Below are 24,717 nucleotides of genomic sequence, written 5' to 3' on the forward strand. Positions count from 1 at the left end.
TTGATGGAGGCTACATTTTAGTACCTGCGTCACAGGTATAATAATTAGGTTCGATAAAAAAGGATGACCAAGTAAACATACCAAGTATGTCTCTCAAATACTAGCTAAAATCAAAACAATTATCCATCAACACCTTGACTGCTCGTGTTGCACCTTTTATGCTCTTATTTGTTTGGGCTCGCCTGTGGTTGGTTTCAGATGCTGTAATATAGCTCAATTTATGTTTTTATGCTGATGTTCGATTGTGTTCCGCCTCCTCGAAACTGTCCAGGGTGAGAGGAGCTCTGAGTCACGAGCTGACAGACACAGCTGACCACCCTGAGTGCTAGGCACACGCTCCCATCGCATCAAGTCCGAAAGTATCCTACGCACCATGGCATCGGACGAATTAGCGAGGAAACTGCAGCCCAGGATGGCCGCAGAGCAGGCTCCCCAATTCATCCGGTGTGCACCAGAGGAGACCCCGGTGAAACCGAGCGACTCTGTCCCTGAGCCGCAGGAAAAAGCGGTGGTGGTCATTGTCAATGATGCCACATCGGAACTCACGGCGAAACTCAACCGGAGACTGGACATCAACGATGGGAACGCGGCGCCCAAGCAAGCCAAGGTATTCAACCCCTACACGGAATTCAAAGAATTCTCCCGCAAACAGATCAAAGAGATGGAGAACATTTTCAAACGGTAGGCTAATCATTTGTTTTTATTTGAATGTCATTCTTGTGGCAATGGTTATAGCCTATGTTGTGACTTGACTTGATAAAGAGGTGTCCTTAGTTTTGTCTGCAGGGGAGACCAGGGAACAAAGTAACAGCGGATCAGTTGTACTGAAACAGTTTAATAACTGAAATTAGAGACTATTTAGAAAGATGTTAGTGCTTAGTGTGTATATATGCCTAATGCGTTTAGTTCAAATCAATCAATGATGTATTGTCTTTTTAAATATACTTGCTGCCTCTCTTTTGTTGGTAATAGACCTGTGGAACCATTCTCCATGTATTTATACATGTATACTTGTATCAGTAAGATGGGGTCTTTTGATTGGTATAGTTGATGCCAATAATTGTTATTGTATTTTGTGGAGGGTGTTTTTATGTAACACAGTACTTAAAATCGTACATAATATTTATACACATTCACATAATTATATAAAATGTCACTTCTTTATATCAAGTTTAGCAGTACAATTAAGATAATACATTAGAATTTAAAAAAGTCTAATTCTTCGAATGCTAAAAAGATCTTTATAAATATATTCATTTTGGCTACTCCTTTTTGGTCAATGTGACCTGCCTAAAAGATCAAATGGAAATATTTATTTTACATTTTTTGTGTATTTTCTTCAAAATATCAGTTTCAAATCATCCTTTTTGAATTGCCCATCATTTTTTACCATTGAAGACGGTGTTACATTTAACTTTGCAGCCTGTTATGTTTCATCCTGGATACGGTGTCAATTGTAATGTTTTACTTTCGGCTGAATTGTAAAACTTGTATGTCTTAGAAATGTAGTTAATCTATCTATGTTGTTTGTATAAAATATTATGAATCTAACATGAATAGCCTTTTCATAATAAGAAAAAGCCCGAAAAGTGTTACTTTGTTCCCTGGACTCCACTATGCATGTTGCAGGCTAGTCACATCCAGGCAAGGTATTGAGTGAGCTTGAGGGATTGATGTCAGAGACAACTTACTGAACACAGAATTGACAAGGTGAACTGAGATTGCTGAGTGACCTCTGTCTACTGCTTGTGGAGTGAAATTGTTGTGGAACTTCAGACTGAATGGTCTTCATCTAGCCTTCAACACTTTTCATTTCTGCCATGAATAGATATGAATAATATATAGCCCTATGTTGCTTACATGACAATAATTCATCTCTAGGTTGTTAACCTAGTGTTATTATTGTATAGGGCGAATCCCCCCTTTTTTCTCTACCTCTCATTTAATCCGCTCATAGACTATGTACTGTAATAACCTGCTGTGTGTGTGTGTGTGTGTGTGTGTGTGTGTGTGTGTGTCTAGAGCCTGCTTTGTCACTCCATTCTCTGCAGCACCAATCCTTTAGGATATTTGTGGACCCAGTGGGGGGATATGGGGCTATACTGGGCTTTACTCACATCCTCTGTACCAGGCCAAAATAATGTTTTCTCCTGGGCCAATGGAACTGTACAGTCATTGTGCAACAGTCTTTTTTCACTGGAGGGACAAGGGCCACTCTTCTCAAACACTGGGTCCCCAGTGACACCCCCTCTCCTGTGCGATAATGGTATCTTTGTGTGTGTGTGTGTGTGTGTGTGTGGGGGGGGGGGGGGGAGCTGACGAGAGTAGATTTTACTGTATACAGTGTTTCTCTGGTGAGGGAGAGAAAGGGGAGATTGAGACTGGACAGCCTTTGCTTGTGAGACTAGTAGTGTCCATGTACTGTATTTGCTCAGAGCTATAGGGGAAACTATTTCAGAGCTATAGGGGAAACTATTTCAGAGCTATAGGGGAGGCTACTTCAGAGCTATAGGGGAGGCTACTTCAGAGCTATAGGGGAGGCTACTTTAGAGCTATAGGGGAGGCTACTTCAGAGCTATAGGGGAGGCTACTTCAGAGCTATAGGGGAGACTACTTCAGAGCTATAGGGGAGGCTACTTTAGCTATAGGGGAGCTACTTTAGAGGGAGGCTACTTTAGAGCTATAGGGGAGGCTACTTCAGAGCTATAGGGGAGGCTACTTCAGAGCTATAGGGGAGGCTACTTCAGAGCTATAGGGGAGACTACTTCAGAGCTATAGGGGAGGCTACTTCAGAGCTATAGGGGAGGCTACTTCAGAGCTATAGGGGAGGCTACTTCAGAGCTATAGGGGAGGCTACTTCAGAGCTATAGGGAGGCTACTTCAGAGCTATAGGGGAGGCTACTTCAGAGCTATAGGGAGGCTACTTCAGAGCTATAGGGGAGACTACTTCAGAGCTATAGGGAGGCTACTTCAGAGCTATAGGGAGGCTACTTCAGAGCTATAGGGGAGGCTACTTCAGAGCTATTGGGGAGGCTACTTCAGAGCTATAGGGGAGTTTACTTCAGAGCTATAGGGGAGTTTACTTCAGAGCTATAGGGGAGGCTACTTCAGAGCTATAGGGGAGGCTACTGCAGAGCTATAGGGGAAACTACTTCAGAGCTATAGGGGAGGCTACTTCAGAGCTATAAGGGAGGCTACTTCAGAGCTATAGGGGAGGCTACTTCAGAGCTATAGGGGAGGCTACTTCAGAGCTATAGGGGAGGCTACTTCAGAGCTATAGGGGAGGCTACTTCAGAGCTATAGGGGAGGCTACTTTAGAGCTATAGGGGAGGCTACTTCAGAGCTATAGGGGAGGCTACTTCAGAGCTATAGGGGAGGCTACTTCAGAGCTATAGGGGAGGCTATTTCAGAGCTATAGGGGAGACTACTTCAGAGCTATAGGGGAGGCTACTTCAGAGCTATAGGGGAGGCTACTTCAGAGCTATAGGGGAGGCTACTTCAGAGCTATAGGGGAGGCTACTTCAGAGCTATAGGGGAGACATTGAACTTGAGGACATTTAATACTTTTGTTCCAGTTCATCTGTGGCTTTGTAGCTACAGGTGCGTGTGAAAACAGTGTAGAGATGGATATTGATTGGTGGATTGATGCAGTATCACTGCAGTTTTTCCAGGTCTATTTATTTCAACTTGAGTTTTGCATTTGAGTTTGGCCTAATTTAGCTCTCAGCACAGTTGGAATGGAAGACTCAGTAAGTAGAGGGGGATATGGTTCACAGAGGAAGGGGGCTTGGTATCAACCTATTTCTTTAGGAGGACGTTGGGTTGATTGAGGGAATTTACTTGAACATGCCTCGCAGTGACAAACATGCACTTAGATGCACTCATGAAGAAACATTTTGTAATCATGCCTCTCTCTCTCTCACCCACACACACTGCCCCAGATTCTCTATTCTGTTGGGTGTTGGTTGAATGTGTCCTCTATCTCCATCGCTTTTGCCCCCCTCTCTACTTCCTCTCTCTGACTCTCAAGCTGTTCTGCCTGGGGCAGGTTTTATCCATCTCTCCTATAGCCAACACTGGGGCACTTCCTAGACATATGTCCGTGATTGACATGTGTTGCAGCATTACCCACCCATGATAAACACGTGTTGCAACATTACCCACCCAGGATAGAAATGTGTTGCAGCATTACCCACCCAGGATAGACATGTGTTGCAGCATTACCCACCTGTGATAGACATGTTGCAGCATTACCCACCCAGGATAGACATGTGTTGCAGCATTACCCACCCGTGATAGACACGTGTTGCAGCATTACCCACCCAGGATAGACATGTGTTGTAGCATTACCCACCCATGATAAACACATGTTTCAGCATTACCCACCCAGGATAGACATGTGTTGCAGCATTGCCCACCCGTGATAGACACGTGTGGCTGCATTACCCACCCATGATAGACACGTGTGGCTGCATTACCCACCCGTGTCGTAATTGTCATAAGTATAGACTGTCGTGCTTTAGAGTTTGGTTTCAGTGCAAAGCTCAGACCTTGATGATTAATTAGACCACAATGAGTTGAAGTGCTGCAAACCTCCATTTCCTTAGGATATCCTATCGTCTCTCTGTAGGCTTTTCATTGGCTGAAGTGGAGAGGTCAGATGTGCTGTCTTTGCCTGACTCATTATTTTCTGAGTGGACACTGCTTCCTTTATCTACCCAATCCGTCTTTCATCTCCCCCTGCTGTCCTTAGCTTTACATGCAGGGTACTTGACCTTCTGACCTAGCCACTGGTGGGTAACCTAGATATGGGTCAGCGGGGGCACACTGATGCTGACAATGGCCAGTCTATCTGTGTCCTAAAGTTTGCTTGAATGCAGTCCTGGTGGCAGAGCCTAGTTGGGATGAGGGCCAGGGAGGGGGTACTTTGGAATGTTCTAAGCGGGGGTAGGCTAGATTGATGGCAGGGCCGGGCCATTCCATCCTAAATTATGCCTCTTCTCTCACCCCTTTATACTCTGCCTCACCCCATCATCTTTTGGTCTACCCTCCTCACACTCTCTCTCTCCTCACACTCTCTCTCTTCCCTGATGCTGTACCTGCCCTCCTCACACTCTCTCTCTTCCCTGATGCTGCACCTATGCCACTCACTCAAATCAAATCAAATCAAATTGTATTTGTCACATACACATGGTTAGTAGATGTTAGTGCGAGTGTAGCGAAATGCTTGTGCTTCTAGTTCAGACAATGCAGTAATAACCAACAAGTAATCTAGCTAACAATTCCAAAACTACTACCTTATAGACACAAGTGTAAGGGGATAAAGAATATGTACATAAAGATATATGAATGAGTGATGGTACAGAGCGGCATAGGCAAGATACAGTAGATGGTATTGAGTGCAGTATATACACATGAGATGAGTATGTAAACAAAGTGGCATAGTTAAAGTGGCTAGTGATACATGTATTACATAAAGATGCAGTAGATGATATAGAGTACAGTATATACGTATACATATGAGATGAATAATGTAGGGTATGTAAACATTATATTAGGTAGCATTGTTTAAAGTGGCTAGTGATATATTTTACATCATTTCCCATCAATTCCCATTATTAAAGTGGCTGGAGTTGAGTCAGTGTGTTGGCAGCAGCCACTCAATGTTAGTGGTGGCTGTTTAACAGTCTGATGGCCTTGAGAAAGAAGCTGTTTTTCAGTCTCTCGGTCCCAGCTTTGATGCACCTGTACTGACCTCGCCTTCTGGATGATAGCGGGGTGAACAGGCAGTGGCTCGGGTGGTTGTTGTCCTTGATGATCTTTATGGCCTTCCTGTGACATCGGGTGGTGTAGGTGTCCTGGAGGGTAGGTAGTTTGCCCCCGGTGATGCGTTGTGCAGACCTCACTACCCACTGGAGAGCCTTACGGTTGTGGGTGGAGCAGTTGCCGTACCAGGCGGTGATACAGCCCGACAGGATGCTCTCGATTGTGCATCTGTAGAAGTTTGTGAGTGCTTTTGGTGACAAGCCGAATTTCTTCAGCCTCCTGAGGTTGAAGAGGCGCTGCTGCGCCTTCTTCACGATGCTGTCTGTGTGGGTGGACCAATTCAGTTTGTCTGTGATGTGTACGCCGAGGAACTTAAAACTTACTACCCTCTCCACTACTGTTCCATCGATGTGGATAGGGGGTGTTCCCTCTGCTGTTTCCTGAAGTCCACAATCATCTCCTTAGTTTTGTTGACGTTGAGTGTGAGGTTATTTTCCTGACACCACACTCCGAGGGCCCTCACCTCCTCCCTGTAGGCCGTCTCATCGTTGTTGGTAATCAAGCCTACCACTGTTGTGTCGTCTGCAAACTTGATGATTGAGTTGGAGGCGTGCGTGGCCACGCAGTCATGGGTGAACAGGGAGTACAGGAGAGGGCTCAGAACGCACCCTTGTGGGGCCCCAGTGTTGAGGATCAGCGGGGTGGAGATGTTGTTGCCTACCCTCACCACCTGGAGGCGGCCCGTCAGGAAGTCCAGTACCCAGTTGCACAGGGCGGGGTCGAGACCCAGGGTCTCAAGCTTGATGACGAGCTTGGAGGGCACTATGGTGTTAAATGCCGAGCTGTAGTCGATGAACAGCATTCTCACATAGGTATTCCTCTTGTCCAGATGGGTTAGGGCAGTGTGCAGTGTGGTTGAGATTGCATCGTCTGTGGACCTATTTGGGCGGTAAGCAAATTGGAGTGGGTCTAGGGTGTCAGGTAGGGTGGAGGTGATATGGTCCTTGACTAGTCTCTCAAAGCACTTCATGATGACGGAAGTGAGTGCTACGGGGCGGTAGTCGTTTAGCTCAGTTACCTTAGCTTTCTTGGGAACAGGAACAATGGTGGCCCTCTTGAAGCAGGTGGGAACAACAGACTGGGATAGGGATTGATTGAATATGTCCGTAAACACACCAGCCAGCTGGTCTGCGCATGCTCTGAGGGCGCGGCTGGGGATGCTGTCTAGGCCTGCAGCCTTGCGAGGGTTGACACGTTTAAATGTTTTCCTCACGTCGGCTGCAGTGAAGGAGAGTCCGCATGTTTTAGTTGCGGGCAGTGTCAGTGGCACTGTATTGTCCTCAAAGCGGGCAAAAAAGTTAATTAGTCTGCAAGACATCCTGGTCCGTGACGGTGCTGGTTTTCTTTTTGTAATCCGTGATTGACTGTAGACCCTGCCACATACCTCTTGTGTCTGAGCTGTTGAATTGAGATTCTACTTTGTCTCTATACTGACGCTTATCTTGTTTGATTGCCTTGCGGAGGGAATAGTTACCCTGTTTGTATTCAGTCATGTTTCCAGTCACCTTGCCCTGATTAAAAGCAGTTGTTCTCGCTTTCAGTTTCACGCGAATGCTGCCATCAATCCACGGTTTCTGGTTTGGGAATGTTTTAATCGTTGCTATGGGAACGACATCTTCAACGCACGTTCTAATGAACTCGCACACCGAATCAGCGTATTCGTCAATGTTGTCGTCTGACGCAATACGGAACATATCCCAGTCCACGTGATGGAAGCAGTCTTGGAGTGTGGAATCAGATTGGTCGGACCAGCGTTGAACAGACCTCAGCGTGGGAGCTTCTTGTTTTAGTTTCTGTCTGTAGGCAGGGATCAACAAAATGGAGTCGTGGTCAGCTTTTCCGAAAGGAGGGCGGGGCAGGGCCTTGTATGCGTCGCGGAAGTTGGAATAGCAATGATCCAAGGTTTTTCCAGCCCTGGTTGCGCAATCAATATGCTGATAAAATTTAGGGAGTCTTGTTTTCAGATTAGCCTTGTTAAAATCCCCAGCTACAATGAATGCAGCCTCCGGATATATGGATTCCAATTTGCAAAGAGTCAAATAAAGTTTGTTCAGAGCCATCGATGTGTCTGCTTTGGGGGGAATATATACGGCTGTGATTATAATCGAAGAGAATTCCCTTGGTAGATAATGCGGTCTACATTTGATTGTGAGGAATTCTAAATCAGGTGAACAGAAGGACTTGAGTTCCTGTATGTTTTTGTGGCCACACCACGTCACGTTAACCATAAAGCATACGCCCCCGCCCCTCTTCTTACCAGAAAGATGTTTGTTTCTGTCGGCGCGATGCGTGGAGAAACCAGCTGGCTGCACCGTCTCCGATAGCGTCTCTCCAGTGAGCCATGTTTCCGTGAAGCAAAGAACGTTACAGTCTCTGATGTCCTCTGAATGCTACCCTTGCTCGGATTTCATCAACCTTGTTGTCAAGAGACTGGACATTGGCGAGGAGAATGCTAGGGAGTGGTGCACGATGTGCCCGTCTCCGGAGTCTGACCAGAAGACCGCTTCGTTTTCCCCTTTTTCGAAGTCGTTTTTTGGGGTCGCCGGCTGGGATCCATTCCGTTGTCCTGGGTGAAAGGCAGAACACAGGATCCGCTTCGCGAAAGTCATATTCTTGGTCGTACTGATGGTGAGTTGACGCTGCTCTTATGTTCAGTAGTTCTTCTCGACTGTATGTAATGAAACCTAAGATGACCTGGGGTGACCAATGTAAGAAATAACACGTAAAAAAAACAAAAAACTGCATAGTTTCCTAGGAACGCGAAGCGAGGCGGCCATCTCTGTCGGCGCCGGAAGTTCGTGACTCTCTTTCCCTCTTTCCCTTTCTCGTGACACTCACCCACTTTCTCTGCATTCCAGGGGCCTTAACCCTTCCCTGCCTATTAACTCTGCATAACTCATACTCATCACTCCTAAAAAAAATGTGCTATCTAGAACCTAAAAGGGTTCTTCGGCTGTCCCCCATAAGATAACCCTTTTTGGTTCCAGGTAGAATACTTTTGAGTTCTATATAGAACCCTTTACACAGAGGGTTTTACATGGAACTCAAAATAGTTCTACCCGGAACCACAAATGCTTATCCTATGGGGACAACAGATGAATCCTTCTGGAACCCTTTTTTTCTAACAGTGGAGTCAGAATTCTGACTTTTGATCGAGTCACTGATCGAAAAGCAGCCTCTGATGGTAATGCGTTAGTCACTGTGATTTCTGAGGGATGGCTTATTCACAAATTTCTCTGTTTTCTCCCTCAGAGTCCACAAGTATCTCTGTGTCTGGGGTGAAAATGCACAGACACATGCACTAGCCTGACGCTTGTTTAAAACAGGCTGCATTAGAGATGAGGATGTAGCTCTATCAGCCGGCTCTTACCTGCTCCATCTTCACTCTGACACTAGAATGCCCTATAGCAGCAGGAGTGACCTGAATACACTCCGAGACGGGGAGAGAGACGAGGAGAGAGACTGGGAGAGAGCTGGTGAGAGGGAGAGGGAAAGAGGGGGTGAGAGGGAGAGGGAAAGAGGGGGTGAGAGGGAGAGGGAAAGAGGGGGAGAGGGAGAGGGAAAGAGGGGGAGAGGGAGAGAGAAAGATCCAAAAATACAATGTCCATGCCAAAAGCCTTGGTATCTATAATTACTGCAGGAAGTTAGCTGTGGGACAATAAGTCCTGACCATGGACCGTAGCTGTGGCACCACTCCCTTACAAAGGAAGACATTCCATAACACTGTTGTTTTCTTGCCACATTTCACTTTTGAGTTTTTTGATAGCCAGACAGCCTTTCAGTCTTATCTAAGTTACGTCAAAGCCTTCGTCAGACTCTTGGTCGGTAGATTGTGGTAGAAAGCTGGGCCGGTAATAGCAGCCCAGAGTAGTATTTTAATGATCATAGTACTGCCTCTGACTAGGCAGCTTTTCTGTTCTTTCAGCATAACATGTTGTTGTTGTGAGACACTGACTTGCCCCGCTGAGGAGCTGGACTAGGACCTGTCACTAAGCTGTGGAGTGGGTCCTGTATGTACAGGTGACAGTTGCTAAGCTGCTCTGTGGTCATCAGTTGCTGTGAACAGTTGTCATACTGGTCAGCTGTGGAGGACCAAACAAAACCAACTGTCCTAGAACACAGATGGTTCTGTCTGTGTGTGTGTGTGTGTGTGTGTGTGTGTGTGTGTGTGTGTGTGTGTGTGTGTGTGTGTGTGTGTGTGTGTGTGTGTGTGTGTGTGTGTGTGTGTGTGGTAACAGTGTTGGGTGGGTCACAGTGTTGGGTGGGTTACAGTGTTGGGTGGGTAACAGTGTTGGGTGGGTTACAGTGTTGGGTGGGTAACAGTGTTGGGTGGGTAACAGTGTTGGGTGGGTTACAGTGTTTTTAGGTTACAGTGTTGGTTGGGTAACAGTGTTGGGTGGGTAACAGTGTTGGGTGGGTAACAGTATTGTTTAGGTTACAGTATTGGTTGGGTAACAGTGTTGGGTGGGTTACAGTGTTGGGTGGGTTACAGTGTTGGGTGGGTAACAGTGTTGGGTGGGTTACAGTGTTGGGTGGATAACAGTGTTGGGTGGGTTACAGTATTGGGTGGGTTACAGTGTTGGGTGGGTTACAGTGTTGGGTGGGTAACAGTGTTGGTTGGGTAACAGTGTTGGGTGGGTTACAGTGTTGGGTGGGTTACAGTGTTGGGTGGGTAACAGTGTTGGGTGGGTTACAGTATTGGGTGGGTAACAGTGTTGGGTGGGTTACAGTGTTGGGTGGGTTACAGTGTTGGGTGGGTTACAGTATTGTTTAGGTTACAGTATTGGGTGGGTTACAGTGTTGGGTGGGTTACAGTATTGTTTAGGTTACAGTATTGGTTGGGTAACAGTATTGTTTAGGTTACAGTATTGGGTGGGTTACAGTGTTGGGTGGGTTACAGTGTTGGGTGGGTTACAGTATTGTTTAGGTTACAGTATTGGGTGGGTTACAGTGTTGGGTGGGTTACAGTGTTGGGTGGGTTACAGTGTTTTTAGGTTACAGTATTGGTTGGGTAACAGTGTTGGGTGGGTAACAGTATTGGTTGGGTAACAGTGTTTGGCGCGGGTTACAGTGTTGGGTGGGTAACAGTGTTGGGTGGGTTACAGTATTGGGTGGGTAACAGTGTTGGGTAGGTTACATTGGTTGGGTATTGGGTGGGTAACAGTGTTGGGTGGGTAACAGTGTTGGGTGGGTTACAGTATTGGGTGGGGTTGGTGGGTAACAGTGTTGGGTGGGTTACAGTGTTGGGTAACAGTGTTGGTTGGGTAACAGTGTTGTTTAGGTTACAGTATTGGTGGGTAACAGTGTTGGGTGGGTTACAGTGTTGGGTGGGTTACAGTGTTTGGGTTACAGTATTGGGTTAACAGTGTTGGGTGGGTTACAGTAACATTGTTGGGTGGGTTACAGTGTTGCGGGTTACAGTATTGGGTGGGTAACAGTATTGTTTAGTGTATTGGGTGGGTTACAGTATTGGGTATTGGGTTACAGTGTTGGGTGGGTTACAGTGTTGGGTGGGTTACAGTGTTGGGTGGGTTACAGTGTTTTTAGGTTGTATTGGTTGGGTAACAGGTGGGTGGGTAACAGTATTGTTTAGGTTACAGTATTGGTGGGTAACAGTGTTGGGTTACAGTATTGTTTAGGTTACAACAGTGTTGGGGTATTGGGTTACAGTATTGTTGGGGTATTGTTTAGGTTACAGTATTGGTTGGGTACAGTGTTGGGTGGGTACAGTGTTGGGTGGGTTACAGTATTTTTAGGAGTATTGGGTGGGTAACAGTGTTGGGTTGTGGGTTACAGTGTTGGGTGGGTTACAGTGTTTTTAGGTTACAGTATTGGTTGGGTAACAGTGTTGGGTACAGTATTGGTTGGGTAACAGTGTTTGGGTGGGTTACAGTGTTGGGTGGGTAACAGTGTTGGGTGGGTTACAGTATTGGGTGGGTAACAGTGTTGGGTAGGTTACACTATTGGGTGGGTAACAGTGTTGGGTGGGTAACAGTGTTGGGTGGGTTACAGTATTGGGTGGGTTACAGTGTTGGGTGGGTTACAGTGTTGGGTGGGTAACAGTGTTGGGTGGGTTACAGTGTTGGGTGGGTAACAGTGTTGGGTGGGTAACAGTGTTGGTTGGGTAACAGTGTTGTTTAGGTTACAGTATTGGTTGGGTAACAGTATTGGTTGGGTGGGTTACAGTGTTGGGTGGGTTACAGTGTTGGGTGGGTTACAGTGTTGGGTGGGTTACAGTATTGGGTGGGTAACAGTGTTGGGTGGGTTACAGTATTGGGTGGGTAACAGTGTTGGGTGGGTTACAGTGTTGGGTGGGTTACAGTGTTGGGTGGGTTACAGTATTGGGTGGGTAACAGTATTGTTTAGGTTACAGTATTGGGTGGGTTACAGTGTTGGGTGGGTTACAGTATTGTTTAGGTTACAGTGTTGGGTGGGTTACAGTGTTGGGTGGGTTACAGTGTTGGGTGGGTTACAGTGTTTTTAGGTTACAGTATTGGTTGGGTAACAGTGTTGGGTGGGTAACAGTATTGTTTAGGTTACAGTATTGGTTGGGTAACAGTGTTGGGCGCGGGTTACAGTGTTGGGTGGGTTACAGTATTGGGTGGGTAACAGTGTTGGGTGGGTTACAGTATTGGGTGGGTAACAGTGTTGTGTGGGTTACAGTATTGGGTGGGTAACAGTGTTGGGTGGGTAACAGTGTTGGGTGGGTAACAGTATTGTTTAGGTTACAGTATTGGTTGGGTAACAGTGTTGGGTGGGTAACAGTGTTGGGTGGGTAACAGTGTTGGGTGGGTTACAGTATTGGGTGGGTTACAGTGTTGGGTGGGGTTCAAATCAGTGGTCCTTTGTGCTACTGAGCACAAAGGCTGATTGTTAGGATGTTAATAGTCCTAAATCAGGTTGTTTTTAAGGGAGGGGTGTTTAGTTCCTATGGACCTTTGAAGAGTTAGCCTGAAAAAATGACCTCTCTCTCTTTTTGGTCTCTGGTCTGACCAGATTACACTCCTACCATTCAGGCGTCGGCAGATAGGAGCACATGTGTGTTTGTGTGTGCGTTTGAGTGAGTGTTTGTGTGAGAGAGAGAGTGTGTGTGTGTTCCCTCACTCACAACCAGATCCAGTGCCTGTCGAACAGCTGTGTGAAAGGATCTATAAATACGTATTGTGTCAGATAGACAGACTCCTTGCAGCCCCCCACACACACACATACACACACACACACTTCTGCTCTATCTCCATCTCACTCAGTCATCTCTCTCTGTTTTTCAATTATTCCCTTGATCTGTTTATCTAGGCCTCCCAACACCCTTGATTCATCTGTTGTTTTTCTGATGACAAATGAGTGGGTTGTGTTTAACTGTGATTGATCAGGGAAAGTTGGTGTTTGTGTGTGTCAGTCAAGCAAAGGTAGCTGTTTGGTTAGTGTCAACCACTTGCATCACTATTCCCGACATCATAACATGTTTGTCTCTCCTCTGTGTGTTTTAATGTCATTGGCAGGCTTAGTGCCTGTATCTCTATGTCTAGATGTGGCCGTCTGGTCAGACTCAGGGTATAGATGCCTTTCACCACATTGGGACTGTCAACCAGTCTAGGCTGAACTTAGAAAAGGTTTGGCACATATCTTACTAGATCCATGAGGTTTTTTTGAGCATTTGACCTGACCATGAGAAACACCTCTAGTTGTTGGCTATATAACTATCTGTGGCCACCACTTTTGTCCTTTATGACAGACTTAACATGTTTCCTCTCCTGGTAATTTAATGTGAGTTAGTGTAATGTCTGTGTACCTTCCTTTCTCCCTGGCTGTATGTAGACACAACTCTCTGACCGTTTGACAGTGGGAAGGAGGGCTTCATAAAGTTGTGATGTTATAATGTAAGTTCATTGATCTACCCTCCTCTCTCTGTAGGTTTGACAGTGGTAAGGACGGATTCATAGACCTGATGGAGCTGAAGCTGATGATGGAGAAGCTGGGAGCTCCTCAGACCCACCTGGGCCTCAAGAACATGATCAGGGAGGTGGATGAGGACTTCGACAGCAAGCTGAGCTACAGAGAGGTGTGTGTAGTGTGCTGTCTACTTCCATGTCAATGTCCTTGTGTGTGTGCCTGAGTGAGTCAATGCCTTACAAGGCCTGTTAATTACAGTGTGTATTTTTTAACTGCAGTAACGCATAGAGAACCTTCAGAAGGTATTCACTCTCCTTGAGTTTTTCCACATTTTGTTGTTACAGCCTGAATTGTGTTTTGTCACTGATCTGCACAAAATACCCCATAGTGTCCAAGTGGAATTATCTTTGTGAAATGTTTACAAATTAATAAAACATTTACATCTGAAATGTATTGAGTCTATAAGTATTCAACCCCTTTATTATGGCAAGCCTAAATAAGTTCAGGAGTAAAATTGTGCTTAACAAGTGACATAATAAGTTGCATGGACTCACTCTGTGTACAATAATAATGTTTAACAAGATTTTTAATTGACTACCTCATTGATGTAGCCAACACATACAATTATCTGTAAGGTTCCTCAGTCGAACAGTGAATTTCATACACAGATTCAACCACAAAGACCAGGGAGGTTTTCCAATGTCTCGCAAAGAACGGCACCTATTGGTATGTAGATGGGTAAAAAATTTAAAAAGCAGACATTGGATATCCCTTTGAGCATTGTGAAGTTTTTAATTACATTTTGGATGGTGTATCAATACACCCAGTCACTGCAGAGATACAGGCGTCCTTCCTAACTCAGTTGCCGGAGAGGAAGGAAACCGCTCAGGGATTTCACCATGAGGCCAATGGTGACTTTAAAATAGTTGCAGAGTTTAATGGCTGTGATAGGAGAAAACTGAGTACCTCATATACATTTCTTGTCATTTTAATTGATGACGGCCTCTCTTTTAAATTGCATACTCAACAACTTACAAAAAAATTGAAGCTGAAATTGGGATTTTATTTTAGGAATAAGGCCTGTTTTTCTTTTGAAGCCAGAAGTAGGCTTGTATCAGCTACATTTATGCCTTTACTAGACTATGGGGATATTTCATATATGAATGCTTCCGCTCAGTGTTTGAGATCAATTGACACTCTTTACCATGGCACTTTGAGATGTATTTTAAACTGCAAAACCCTTAAGCACCACTGCACTTTGTATACCAGTGTTGGCTGGCCTTCTCTAGTCACTCGTAGGCTCAGTCACTGGTATCTACAAAGCCATTTTTACTACCTTTTTATTTGGGCATTTTTATTGTTCAGAAATGTGGTGGGTACTCTCTTCGTTCGCTGGACTTTATCCTCCTAACTGTTCCAAATGTCTGAACTGAATTTGGTAAAAGGGCTTTTATGTACTCTGCTCCATCGTCTTGGAACGCCTTACAAAATACTTTTAAACTGGAAGAACTTGTCTCGATTGGTGTTTTTAAATCACAGATGAAGGATTTTGAGGCTGATTCCCTGACCTTTAATTTGCTGTTTTTGATTTTGTTATACTCTTGTGAATTCAATGTTTTTTTACTAGGTTACTTGTAGTTTTTCATGTCTGTAATTTTTGTAATGACTTGCTGCCTATCTTGGCCAGGACGCTCTTGAAAAAGAGATTTTAAATCTCAATGAGCCCTTCCTGGTTAAATAAAGGTTAAAAAACATAAAATAAATAAAACTAAAGTAATACTGAAAAAAATGTGACAAAGCAATCCAATACAACACATGACTGAGTACCACTCTCCATATTTTCAAGCATAGTGGTGGCTGCATCATGTTATGGGTATGCTTGATATCGTAAAGGACTGAGGAATTTTTCAGGATAAAAAATAAATGGAATGGAGCTAAGACCAGGCAAAATCCTAGAGGAAAACCTGGTTCAGTCTGGTTTCCACCAGATACTGTGACGTGAATTCACCTTTCAGTGGACAATAACCTAAAACATAAGGCCAAATCTACACTGGAGTTGCTTACCAAGAAGACAGTGAATGTTCCTGAGTGGCCGAGATACAGTTTTGACTTAAATATGCTAGAAAATCTATGGCAAGACCTGAAAATGCTGTCTAACAATGATCAACAACCAATTTGACAGAGCTTGAATAGGGTAACTAGTGTACTCCCTTCAGGACAGTCTGTAAAAGGGTATGTCTCATTATCACTCTGCGAGTGTACGGGGAGGAGGAGGAGGGGGGGGGGGGTCGATACAGAGAGAACCTGGAGAAGAGTCCCCTCTGCCAGCTGGTTTGGAGACTACTTACAAACAGATTCCACAGAGCCCCCGGACAGCAACGCAATTAAACAAAAAGATAATTATAGTACTTGACACATTAGAAAGAATAATACAAAAAAAAACAGAGCAAACTGGATTGTTATTTGACCCTAAACAGAGTACACAGTGGCAGAATACCTGACCACTGTAACTGACCCCAAATTAAGGAAAGATTGACTATGTACAGACTCTGTGAGCATGGCCTTGCTATCGAGAGAGGCCGCCATTGGCAGCTCTCAAGAGAAGACGGGCTATGTGCCCACTGCCCACAAAATGAGCTGAACTTCCTAACCTCCTGCCAAATGTATGACCATACCAGCGACACATACAGTGGGGCAAAAAAGTATTTAGTCAGCCACCAATTGTGCAAGTTCTCCCACTTAAAAAGATGAGAGGCCTGTAATTTTCATCATAGGTACACTTCAACTAGAATAAACTCCCATATCTACAGTGTGCCATCACTGCAGTCATATTTGTGCCCTGTTGCCACAAGAAAAGGGTAACTAGTGGAGCATAAACACCATTGTAAATACAACCCATATTTATGTTTATTTTCTCTTTCATACTTCAAGTATTTTCACATTGTTATATAATTTGCCTATTATTTTAAAACTTTTGGGTGTGATGTTTACTGTACATTTTGTATTGTTTATTTCCCTTGTATTTCTTGTCTATTTCACTTGCTTTGGCAATGTAAACATGTTTCCTATGCGAATAAAGCCGTTTGAATTGCATTGAATTGAGAGAGAAACTGATTACGACAAGTAGCACTTCTGCATGACTTAGGTCATGAGAGGGGGGCCCCTTCTACCTCCAACTCCCCTCCCTCTCTCTCCTTCTATTTCCTACCCCCTCCTACCCCCTCTCTCACCCTTCTTACTCCCCTCCCCCTCTCTACTTCTATTGCCTACCCCCTCCCTCTTTATCTTTCCTACCCCCTCTCTCCGTAACTTTCCTACCCCCCCCCGTATCTTTCCTACCCCCATTCTCTCCGTATCTTTCCTACCCCCATTCTCTCTGTCTCCCCCACTCTGCATATCTTTCCTACCCCTCTCTCTCCCCTCTCTCTCACATACTCACAGGGTTTAACAGGTGATAGGGGCAGCTGAACAGAGATACAAAGACTGTTTGGTTTGAGCTCTGAGGCATTGACTAAAGCCCAATCCTTGCTTCTCTCTGCCTCTCATTCTCCTGATTGGAGTAGCTGAGTTTCACACAGACATATCCCATTACACAGCACAGTCCCTAGGACCACTAGTGGTCAGGCTAGATGGGGGATTCTATCAACCTTCTGAGCCTGGTTCCTTTCTAGGTGTCTTCCTAGGTACCTGCCTTTCTAGGGAGTTTTTCCTAGCGACCATGCTTCTACATCTGAATTGCTTTGTGGTTTTAGGCTGGGTGTCAGTATAGCGCTTTGACAACTGCTGATGTAAAAAGGGCTTTATAAAATCCATTTGATTGATTGATATCAGGTCGCTACATCAAGGTCACACACAGAAAACACATCTCATAGGAGGACAGTTTTGACACTAAACCCACAGACATGAACAGTTATAACATCTATATGATGTTATGATATTACAAGGACCAGTTATCACTTCTATATGATGCTAAAAAGTCCCTGTCTTAGGTCAGTTAGGATCACCACTTTATTTTAAGAATGTGAAATATCAGAATACTAGTAGAGAGAATTATTTCATATTTTATTTCTTTCATCACATTCCCAGTGGGTCAGAAGTTTACATACACTCAATTAGTATTTGGTAGCATTGCCTTTAAGTTGTTAATTGTTTAACTTGGGCCAAATATTTCAGGTAGCCTTCCACAAGCTTCCCACAATAAGTTGGGTGAATTATGGCCCATTCCTCCTGACAGAGCTGGTGTAACTGAGTCAGGTTTGTAGGCCTCCCGACAGAGCTGGTGTAACTGAGTCAGGTTTGTAGGCCTTCTTGTTCACACACACTTTTTTAGTTCTGCTCACAAATTTTCTCTAGGATTGAGGTCAGGGCTTTGTGATGGCCACTCTAATACCTTGACTTTGTTGTCCTTAAGCCATTTTGCCACAAATTTGGAAGTATGCTTGGGGTCATTGTCCATTTGGAAGAACCACTTGCGACCAAGCTTTAACTTCCTGACTGATGTCGTGAGATGTTGCTTCAATATATCCACATAATTTTCTTTCTTCTGAATTTAATCTATTTTGTGAAGTGCACCAGTCCCTCCTGCAGCAAAGCACCCTCTCACAACATGATGCTGCCACCCCGTGCTTCACGGTTGGGATGGTCTTCTTCGGCTTGCAAGACTCCCCCCTATTTCCTCCAAACATAATGATGGTCATTATAGGCAAACAGGTTTATTTCAGTTTGATCAGACCAGAGGACGTTTTTCCAAAAAGTACAATCTTTGTCCCCATGTGCAGTTGCAAACCGTAGTCGGGCTTTTTTATGGCGGTTTTGGAGCATTTGCTTCTTCCTTGCTGAGCGTCCTTTCAGGTTATGTCAATATAGAACTTGTTTTACTGTGGATATAGATACGTTTGTACCTATTTCCTCCAGCATCTTCACAAGGTTCTTTGCTGTTGTTTTGGGATTGATTTGCACTTTTCGTACCAAAGTACGTTCATCTCTAGGAGACAGAACGCGTCTCCTTCCTGAGTGGTATGATGGCTGCGTGGTCCCATGGTGTTTATACTTGCGTACTATTGTTTGTACAGATGAACGTGGTACCTTCAGGCGTTTGGAAATTGCTCCCAAGGAGGAAGAGACTTGTGGAGGTCTACAAAAATTTTTCAGAGGTCTTGCCTGATATCTTTTGATTTTCCCATGATGTCAAGCAAAGAGGCACTGAGTTTGAAGATAGGCCTTGAAATACATCCACACGTACACCTCCAATTGACTCAAATGATGTCAATTAGCCTATCAGAAGCTCTAAAGCCATGACATAATTTTCTGGAATTTTCCAAGCTGTTTAAAGGCACAGTCATCTTAGTGTATGTTAACTTCTGACCCACTGGAATTGTGATATAGTGAATTATAAGTGAAATAATCTGTCTGTAAACAATCGCTGCAAAAATTACTTGTCATGCCGACTTGCCAAAATTTTCTAACCAACTTGCCAAAACTATAGTTTGTTATCAAGAAATGTGTGGAGGAGTTGAAAAACAAGTTTTTAAATTACATCAACCTAAGTGTATGTAAACTTTCGACTTCAAATGTATGTATAGTTCTGTTTGAGCCTCTCTCCCCCACCCTGATGTTTCTCTCTTTCCTCCACCCTGATGTTTCCCTCTCTCCCCACCCTGATGTTTCTCTCTTTCCTCCACCCTGATGTTTCCCTCTCTCCCCACCCTGATGTTTCTCTCTTTCCTCCACCCTGATGTTTCCCTCTCTCCCCACCCTGATGTTTCTCTCTTTCCTCCACCCTGATGTTTCCCTCTCTCCCCACCCTGATGTTTCTCTCTTTCCTCCAGCCTGATGTTTCCCTCTCTCCCCACCCTGATGTTTCCCTCTCTCCCCACCCTGATGTTTCCCTCTCTCCCCACCCTGATGTTTCCCTCTCTCCCCACCCTGATGTTTTCCTCTCTCCCCCACCCTGATGTTTTCCTCTCTCCCCCACCCTGATGTTTCCCTCTCTCCCCCACCCTGATGTTTCCCTCTCTCCCCACCCTGATGTTTTCCTCTCTCCCCACCCTGATGTTTTCCTCTCTCCCCACCCTGATGTTTCTCTCTTTCCCCCACCCTGATGTTTTCCTCTCTCCCCCACCCTGATGTTTTCCTCTCTCCCCACCCTGATGTTTCCTCTCTCCCCACCCTGATGTTTCTCTCTTTCCTCCACCCTGATGTTTCCCTCTCTCCCCACCCTGATGTTTCCCTCTCTCCCCACCCTGATGTTCCCCTCTCTCCCCACCCTGATGTTTTCCTCTCTCCCCACCCTGATGTTTTCCTCTCTCCCCCACCCGGATGTTTCCCTCTCTCCCCACCCTGATGTTTCTCTCTTTCCTCCACCCTGATGTTTCCCTCTCTCCCCCACCCTGATGTTTCCCTCTCTCCCCACCCTGATGTTTCCTTCTCTCCTCCAGTTCCTGCTGATCTTCAGGCGAGCAGCGGCAGGCGAGCTGCAGGAGGAGAGCGGTCTGGTGGCTCTGGCCAGACTGTCTGAGATAGACGTCTCCACAGAGGGAGTCATGGGGGCACGGGACTTCTTCGAGGCTAAGGTAGGAGTGGGTTGGAGGAAGAGGAGAGAGTGTGTCTGTGTATGTATGTGTGAGAAAAGGGTTGGCTGTGTCAACATTATAGAATCAATGCCCATGATGAACCAGGGTGATTGGACAAGGGCAGGGTGTGTGACGTGTGTTAAGTTTCCCAGATGTATAGTTGTGAATACTTGAGGAAATGCAGGTCACAGTAGGTGGGCCACAAGAGCTCAGCTATTTTAAGACCTGACGTGCATTAGCTGGCCTGATTCATTCCTCGTCTCTCCCATCGTAACAGGATTGTACACGAGCATGTCTTAGGCCACATCTACCTCTAGTGGACAGAAAGAGAAATACAGTGACTGTGTGTGTGTTCTGTGCTGTTTTTGAGTCTGCAGTGTAGATTGAAATGATCTAATGTTTCAGGTACAGATTCAGTAGTGATGGAATTCAGAGTGGTGTTATACAGTGCATTCTGAAAGTATTCAAACCCCTTGAGGTTTTCCACATTTTGTTACCTTTCAGCCTTATTCTAAAATAGATTAAATAGTTTTTTCCCCCTCATCAATCCACACACAATAGCTCATAATGACAAATCAAAAACAGGTTTTTCAAAATCTTTGCAAATGACGCTGCAAGTTTGGCGCACCTGTATTTGGAGAGTTTCTTCCATTCATCTCTGCAGATCCTCTCAAGCTCTGTCAGGTTGGATGGGGAGCCTCAATACATAGATATTTTCAGGTCACTCCAGAGATGTTTGATCAGGTTCAAGTCCGGGCTCTGGCTGTGCCACTCAAGGACATTCAGAGACTTGTCCCGAAGCCACTCCTGCGTTGTCTTGGCTGTGTGCTTAGGGTCGTTGTCCTGTTGGAAGGTGAACCTCTGTACTTTGCGCTGTTCATCTTTCCCTCGATCCTGACTAGTCTCCCAGTCCCTGCCACTGAAAAACATCCCCACAACATGATGCTGTCACCACCGTGCTTCACAGTACGGATGGTGCCAGGTTTCCTCCAGAGGGAACGCTTGGCATTCAGGCCAAAGACTTCAATCTTGATTTCATTGGACCAGAGAATCTTGTTTCTCATGGCCTGAAAGAAAGACTCCAAGCGGGTTGCCATGTTTCTTTTACTGAGGAGTGTCTTCCATCTGGCCACTCTACTATAAAGGCCTGATTGGTGAGTGCTGCAGAGAAGGTTGTCCTTCTGGAAGGTTCTTCCATCTCCACAGAGGAACGTTGAACCTCTCTCTGTCAGAGTGACCATCAGGTTCTTGGTCACCTCCCTGACCAAGGCCCTTCTCCCCCGAATGCTCAGTTTGGCCGGGTGGCCAGCTCTAGGAAGTCTTGGTGGTTCCAAACATTCTTCCATTTAATAATGTTCTTGGGGATCCTCAATGCCACATAAATGTTTTGGTACCCTTCCCCAGATCTGTGCCTCGACACAGTTCTGTCTCTGGGCTTTTATTTTAGACATTTTTATACATTTTTTTAATACATTTACATTTCGAAAAACCTGTTTACACTTTGTCATTATGGGGTATTGATTGTAGATGGATGAGGAAAACAATTAATTTGGTCAATTTTAGAATAAGGCAGTAGTGTAACAAAATGTGGAAGAAGTCAAGGGTTCTGAATACTTTCCGAATGCACTGTATAATCCCTGGCTGTACTGTAGATCTAATATTGTGTTGTATGGTGCAGGTGCAAGCTCTAAAGGTGGGCAGTAAGTTTGAGGCTGAGATCCGAGAGGAGCAGGAGGAAATGAAGAGGCAGGCGCTTGATAGGAAACAGAGACGGGCTGCCTTCAAAGAGCTGCAATCTGCCTTCTGCTAATAATACAGTGCACACACACTGAAACACGCACACACTGAAACACGCACACACTGAAACACACACACACTGAAACACACACACACTGAAACACACACACGTGCACACTGAAACACACACTGAAACACACACAAACACAAACTAAAACATGCATGACCATGCTCATACTCACACTCACTTGCACATTAAGGGATGTTTTAAAGTAGTTCCATAGCTTCCCTGAATACACACATAATAATATTTGATTGAATAATGAAAGTTTGATATTAAGGTTATTGTTATGATATGACTGTTGTGATTTATTGTTATTATTGTTCTGATTAACATGATTGTATTAGCTATTATACACAATATTCTCACTTAGTTTAAAACAGTGAGGTCATACCTATTTTAAGAAAATAGATTTTTCTATTTCCCATCAATAATTATATTGTTTGATGTACATTACAGAAAAGGTTATGTGGATCAATGTATTGACCAATTTATGTGTAGAAGGCAAAGGAATGTTAAAATACCTGTGTCCAAAAAAAGTCGCTAGCCACCTTTTTTTCCTGTTGAAACCTTTAAAAATCACTGAATATACGTGTTTACTATTGGCATATTATAGGTGGTGCTGTTATATTGAATATTGACCTGTAATCCATGTTTGTTTAATTTCTAGAAACATACCATCATGTAACACTAGCATTATGTTGTCTTGTGTCCCGAAATAAAAGGAAATGGATGAATTGTATTTTTCCATAAATAAAACAATGGTAATCACATTCTGTCTGCTTTCTCAATAATGTGTGTATTCTAGTGATCTGATTTGCTGGTCTGGTCAGTTTCAAACAGCTGTGGTACAGTACTGGTGAGAAAAGACAGGAGGCTGACTTGATGCATTTGGAAAGTATTCAGACCCCTGGACTTTTCCCACATTTTGTTACATTACAGCTTTATTCTAAAATTGATTAAACTTTTTAGAATTTAATCTATCTACACACAATACTCCACAATGACAAACTAAAAACAGTTTTTTTTAGACATTTTTGGAAATTTAGAATAAAAAAACAAAACTGAAATGTCACATTTAAGTATTCAGACCTTTTACTCAGTACTTTGTTGAAGCACCTTTGGCAGTGATTATAGCCTCGGGTCATCTTGAATATGACACTTCAAGCTTGGCACACCTGTATTTGGAGAGTCTCCCATTGCTCTCTGCAGATCCTCTCAAGCTCTGTCAGGTTGGATGGGGAGCGTCGCTGCACAGATATTTTCAGGTCTCTCCAGAGATGCTTGATCGGGTTCAAGTCCGAGCTCTGTCTGGGTCACTCAAGGACATTCAGAGAATTGTCCTGAAGCCACTTCTGCATTGTCTTGACTGTGTGCTTAGGTTCGTTGTCCTGTTGGAAGGTGAACATTTGTCCCCAGTCTGATATACTGAGCACTCTGGAGCAGGTTTTCATCAAGGATCTCTCGGTAATTTGCTCCGTTCATCTTTCCCTCATCTCTGACTGGTCTCCCAGTCCCTGCCGCTGAACAACATCCCCACAGCATGATGCTGCCACTACCACTGTCACTCTGTAGGGATGATGCCGGTTTCCTCCAAATTGTTCAATCTTGGTTTCATCAGACCAGAAAATGTGTTTCTCATGGTCTGAGTGTTCTTTAGGAGCCTTTTGGCAAACTCCAAGTGGGCTGGCATGTGCCTTTAGCTGAGAAGTGGCTTCCATCTGACTACTTTCCCATAAAGGCCTAATTGGTGGAGTGCTGCAGAGAAGGTTGTCATTCTGGAAGGTTCTCCCATCTCCACAGAGGAACTCTGGAGCTCTGTTAGAGTAACCTTCAGGTTCTTGGTCACCTCCCTGACCAAGGCCCTTCTCCCCAGATTGCTCAGTTTGGCCGGGCGGCCAGCTCCAGGAAGAGTCTTGGTGGTTCCAAACATTCTTCCATTTAAGAATGATGGACACTGTGTTCTTGGGGATCTTCCATGCTACAGAAATGTTTTGGTACCCTTCCCCAGATCTGTGCCTTGACACAATTCTGTCTCGGGGCTCTACCTACAATTGCTTTGACCTCATGGCTTGTTTTTGTTCTGACATGCACTGTCAACTGTGGGACCTTATATAGACAGGCCTTTTACAAATCATGTCCAATCAATTGAATTTACCACAGGTGGACTCCAATAAAGTTTTAGAAACATCTCAAGGATGGTCATAAGTACATTTTTGAGTCTCATAGCAAAGTGTCTGAATACTTATGTAAATCAGGTATTTCTGTTTTTTAAAATAAATGTGCAAACATTTAGAAAAACCTGTTTTCACTTTGTCATTATGGGGTATTGTGTGTAGATCGAGAATGTATTATTGAATCCTTTTTAGAATAAGGCTGCAATGCAAGAACATTTGTAAAAAGTCAAGGGGTCTGAATACTTCCTGAATGCACTGTACTAACAGGAGGCAGCATGGTAGCGAGGCTGACTTGGTGTCGTACCGTACACACCCAGCTGTAAAACCACGGTCATACAGGATTACATTTTGTAGCCAATTGCCATCCACAATCAACGTGTATATAACATTGTGTTATTGTGAGAGAACCTGTGAAATGAAGTATGAGAATGTATGAACAAGTAATGTTTCTCCA

At 44.6% G+C, this 24,717-nt stretch overlaps 1 protein-coding gene across 2 annotated transcripts; it reads left to right on the plus strand.

Annotated features, from left to right (window-relative positions):
- The first annotated feature begins 205 nt into the window (after positions 1-205).
- On the plus strand, positions 206-22,859 carry LOC115141968 (EF-hand domain-containing protein D1-like). 2 transcript variants are annotated; one of them, XM_029681405.2, is made up of 4 exons: positions 262-681; positions 13,738-13,885; positions 20,154-20,288; positions 21,967-22,859. In XM_029681405.2, exons 1-4 carry the CDS (start codon positions 374-376, stop codon positions 22,096-22,098), a joined length of 723 nt encoding a protein of 240 aa, XP_029537265.1. In that variant the 5' UTR covers positions 262-373; the 3' UTR covers positions 22,099-22,859. The 2 variants fall into 2 exon arrangements, with proteins under 2 accessions (XP_064856569.1, XP_029537265.1); XM_065000497.1 differs by lacking the exons at positions 20,154-20,288; positions 21,967-22,859 and adding an exon at positions 19,545-20,147 and having other exon boundaries at positions 206-681.
- Positions 22,860-24,717: the final 1,858 nt, after the last annotated feature.

This window comes from Oncorhynchus nerka, linkage group LG14 (genome assembly GCF_034236695.1).
Source record: "Oncorhynchus nerka isolate Pitt River linkage group LG14, Oner_Uvic_2.0, whole genome shotgun sequence".
Lineage (NCBI taxonomy): Eukaryota > Metazoa > Chordata > Actinopteri > Salmoniformes > Salmonidae > Oncorhynchus > Oncorhynchus nerka.

Bases quoted from the DNA above. Each gene is read 5' to 3' on its own strand.
- LOC115141968 (XM_029681405.2), top strand. From the start codon at position 374: ATGGCATCGGACGAATTAGCGAGGAAACTGCAGCCCAGGATGGCCGCA. The intron at 13,886-20,153 runs GTGTGTGTAGTG...TCTCTCCTCCAG, and splicing joins GCAAGCTGAGCTACAGAGAG to TTCCTGCTGATCTTCAGGCG. The intron at 20,289-21,966 runs GTAGGAGTGGGT...TGTATGGTGCAG, and splicing joins GGGACTTCTTCGAGGCTAAG to GTGCAAGCTCTAAAGGTGGG.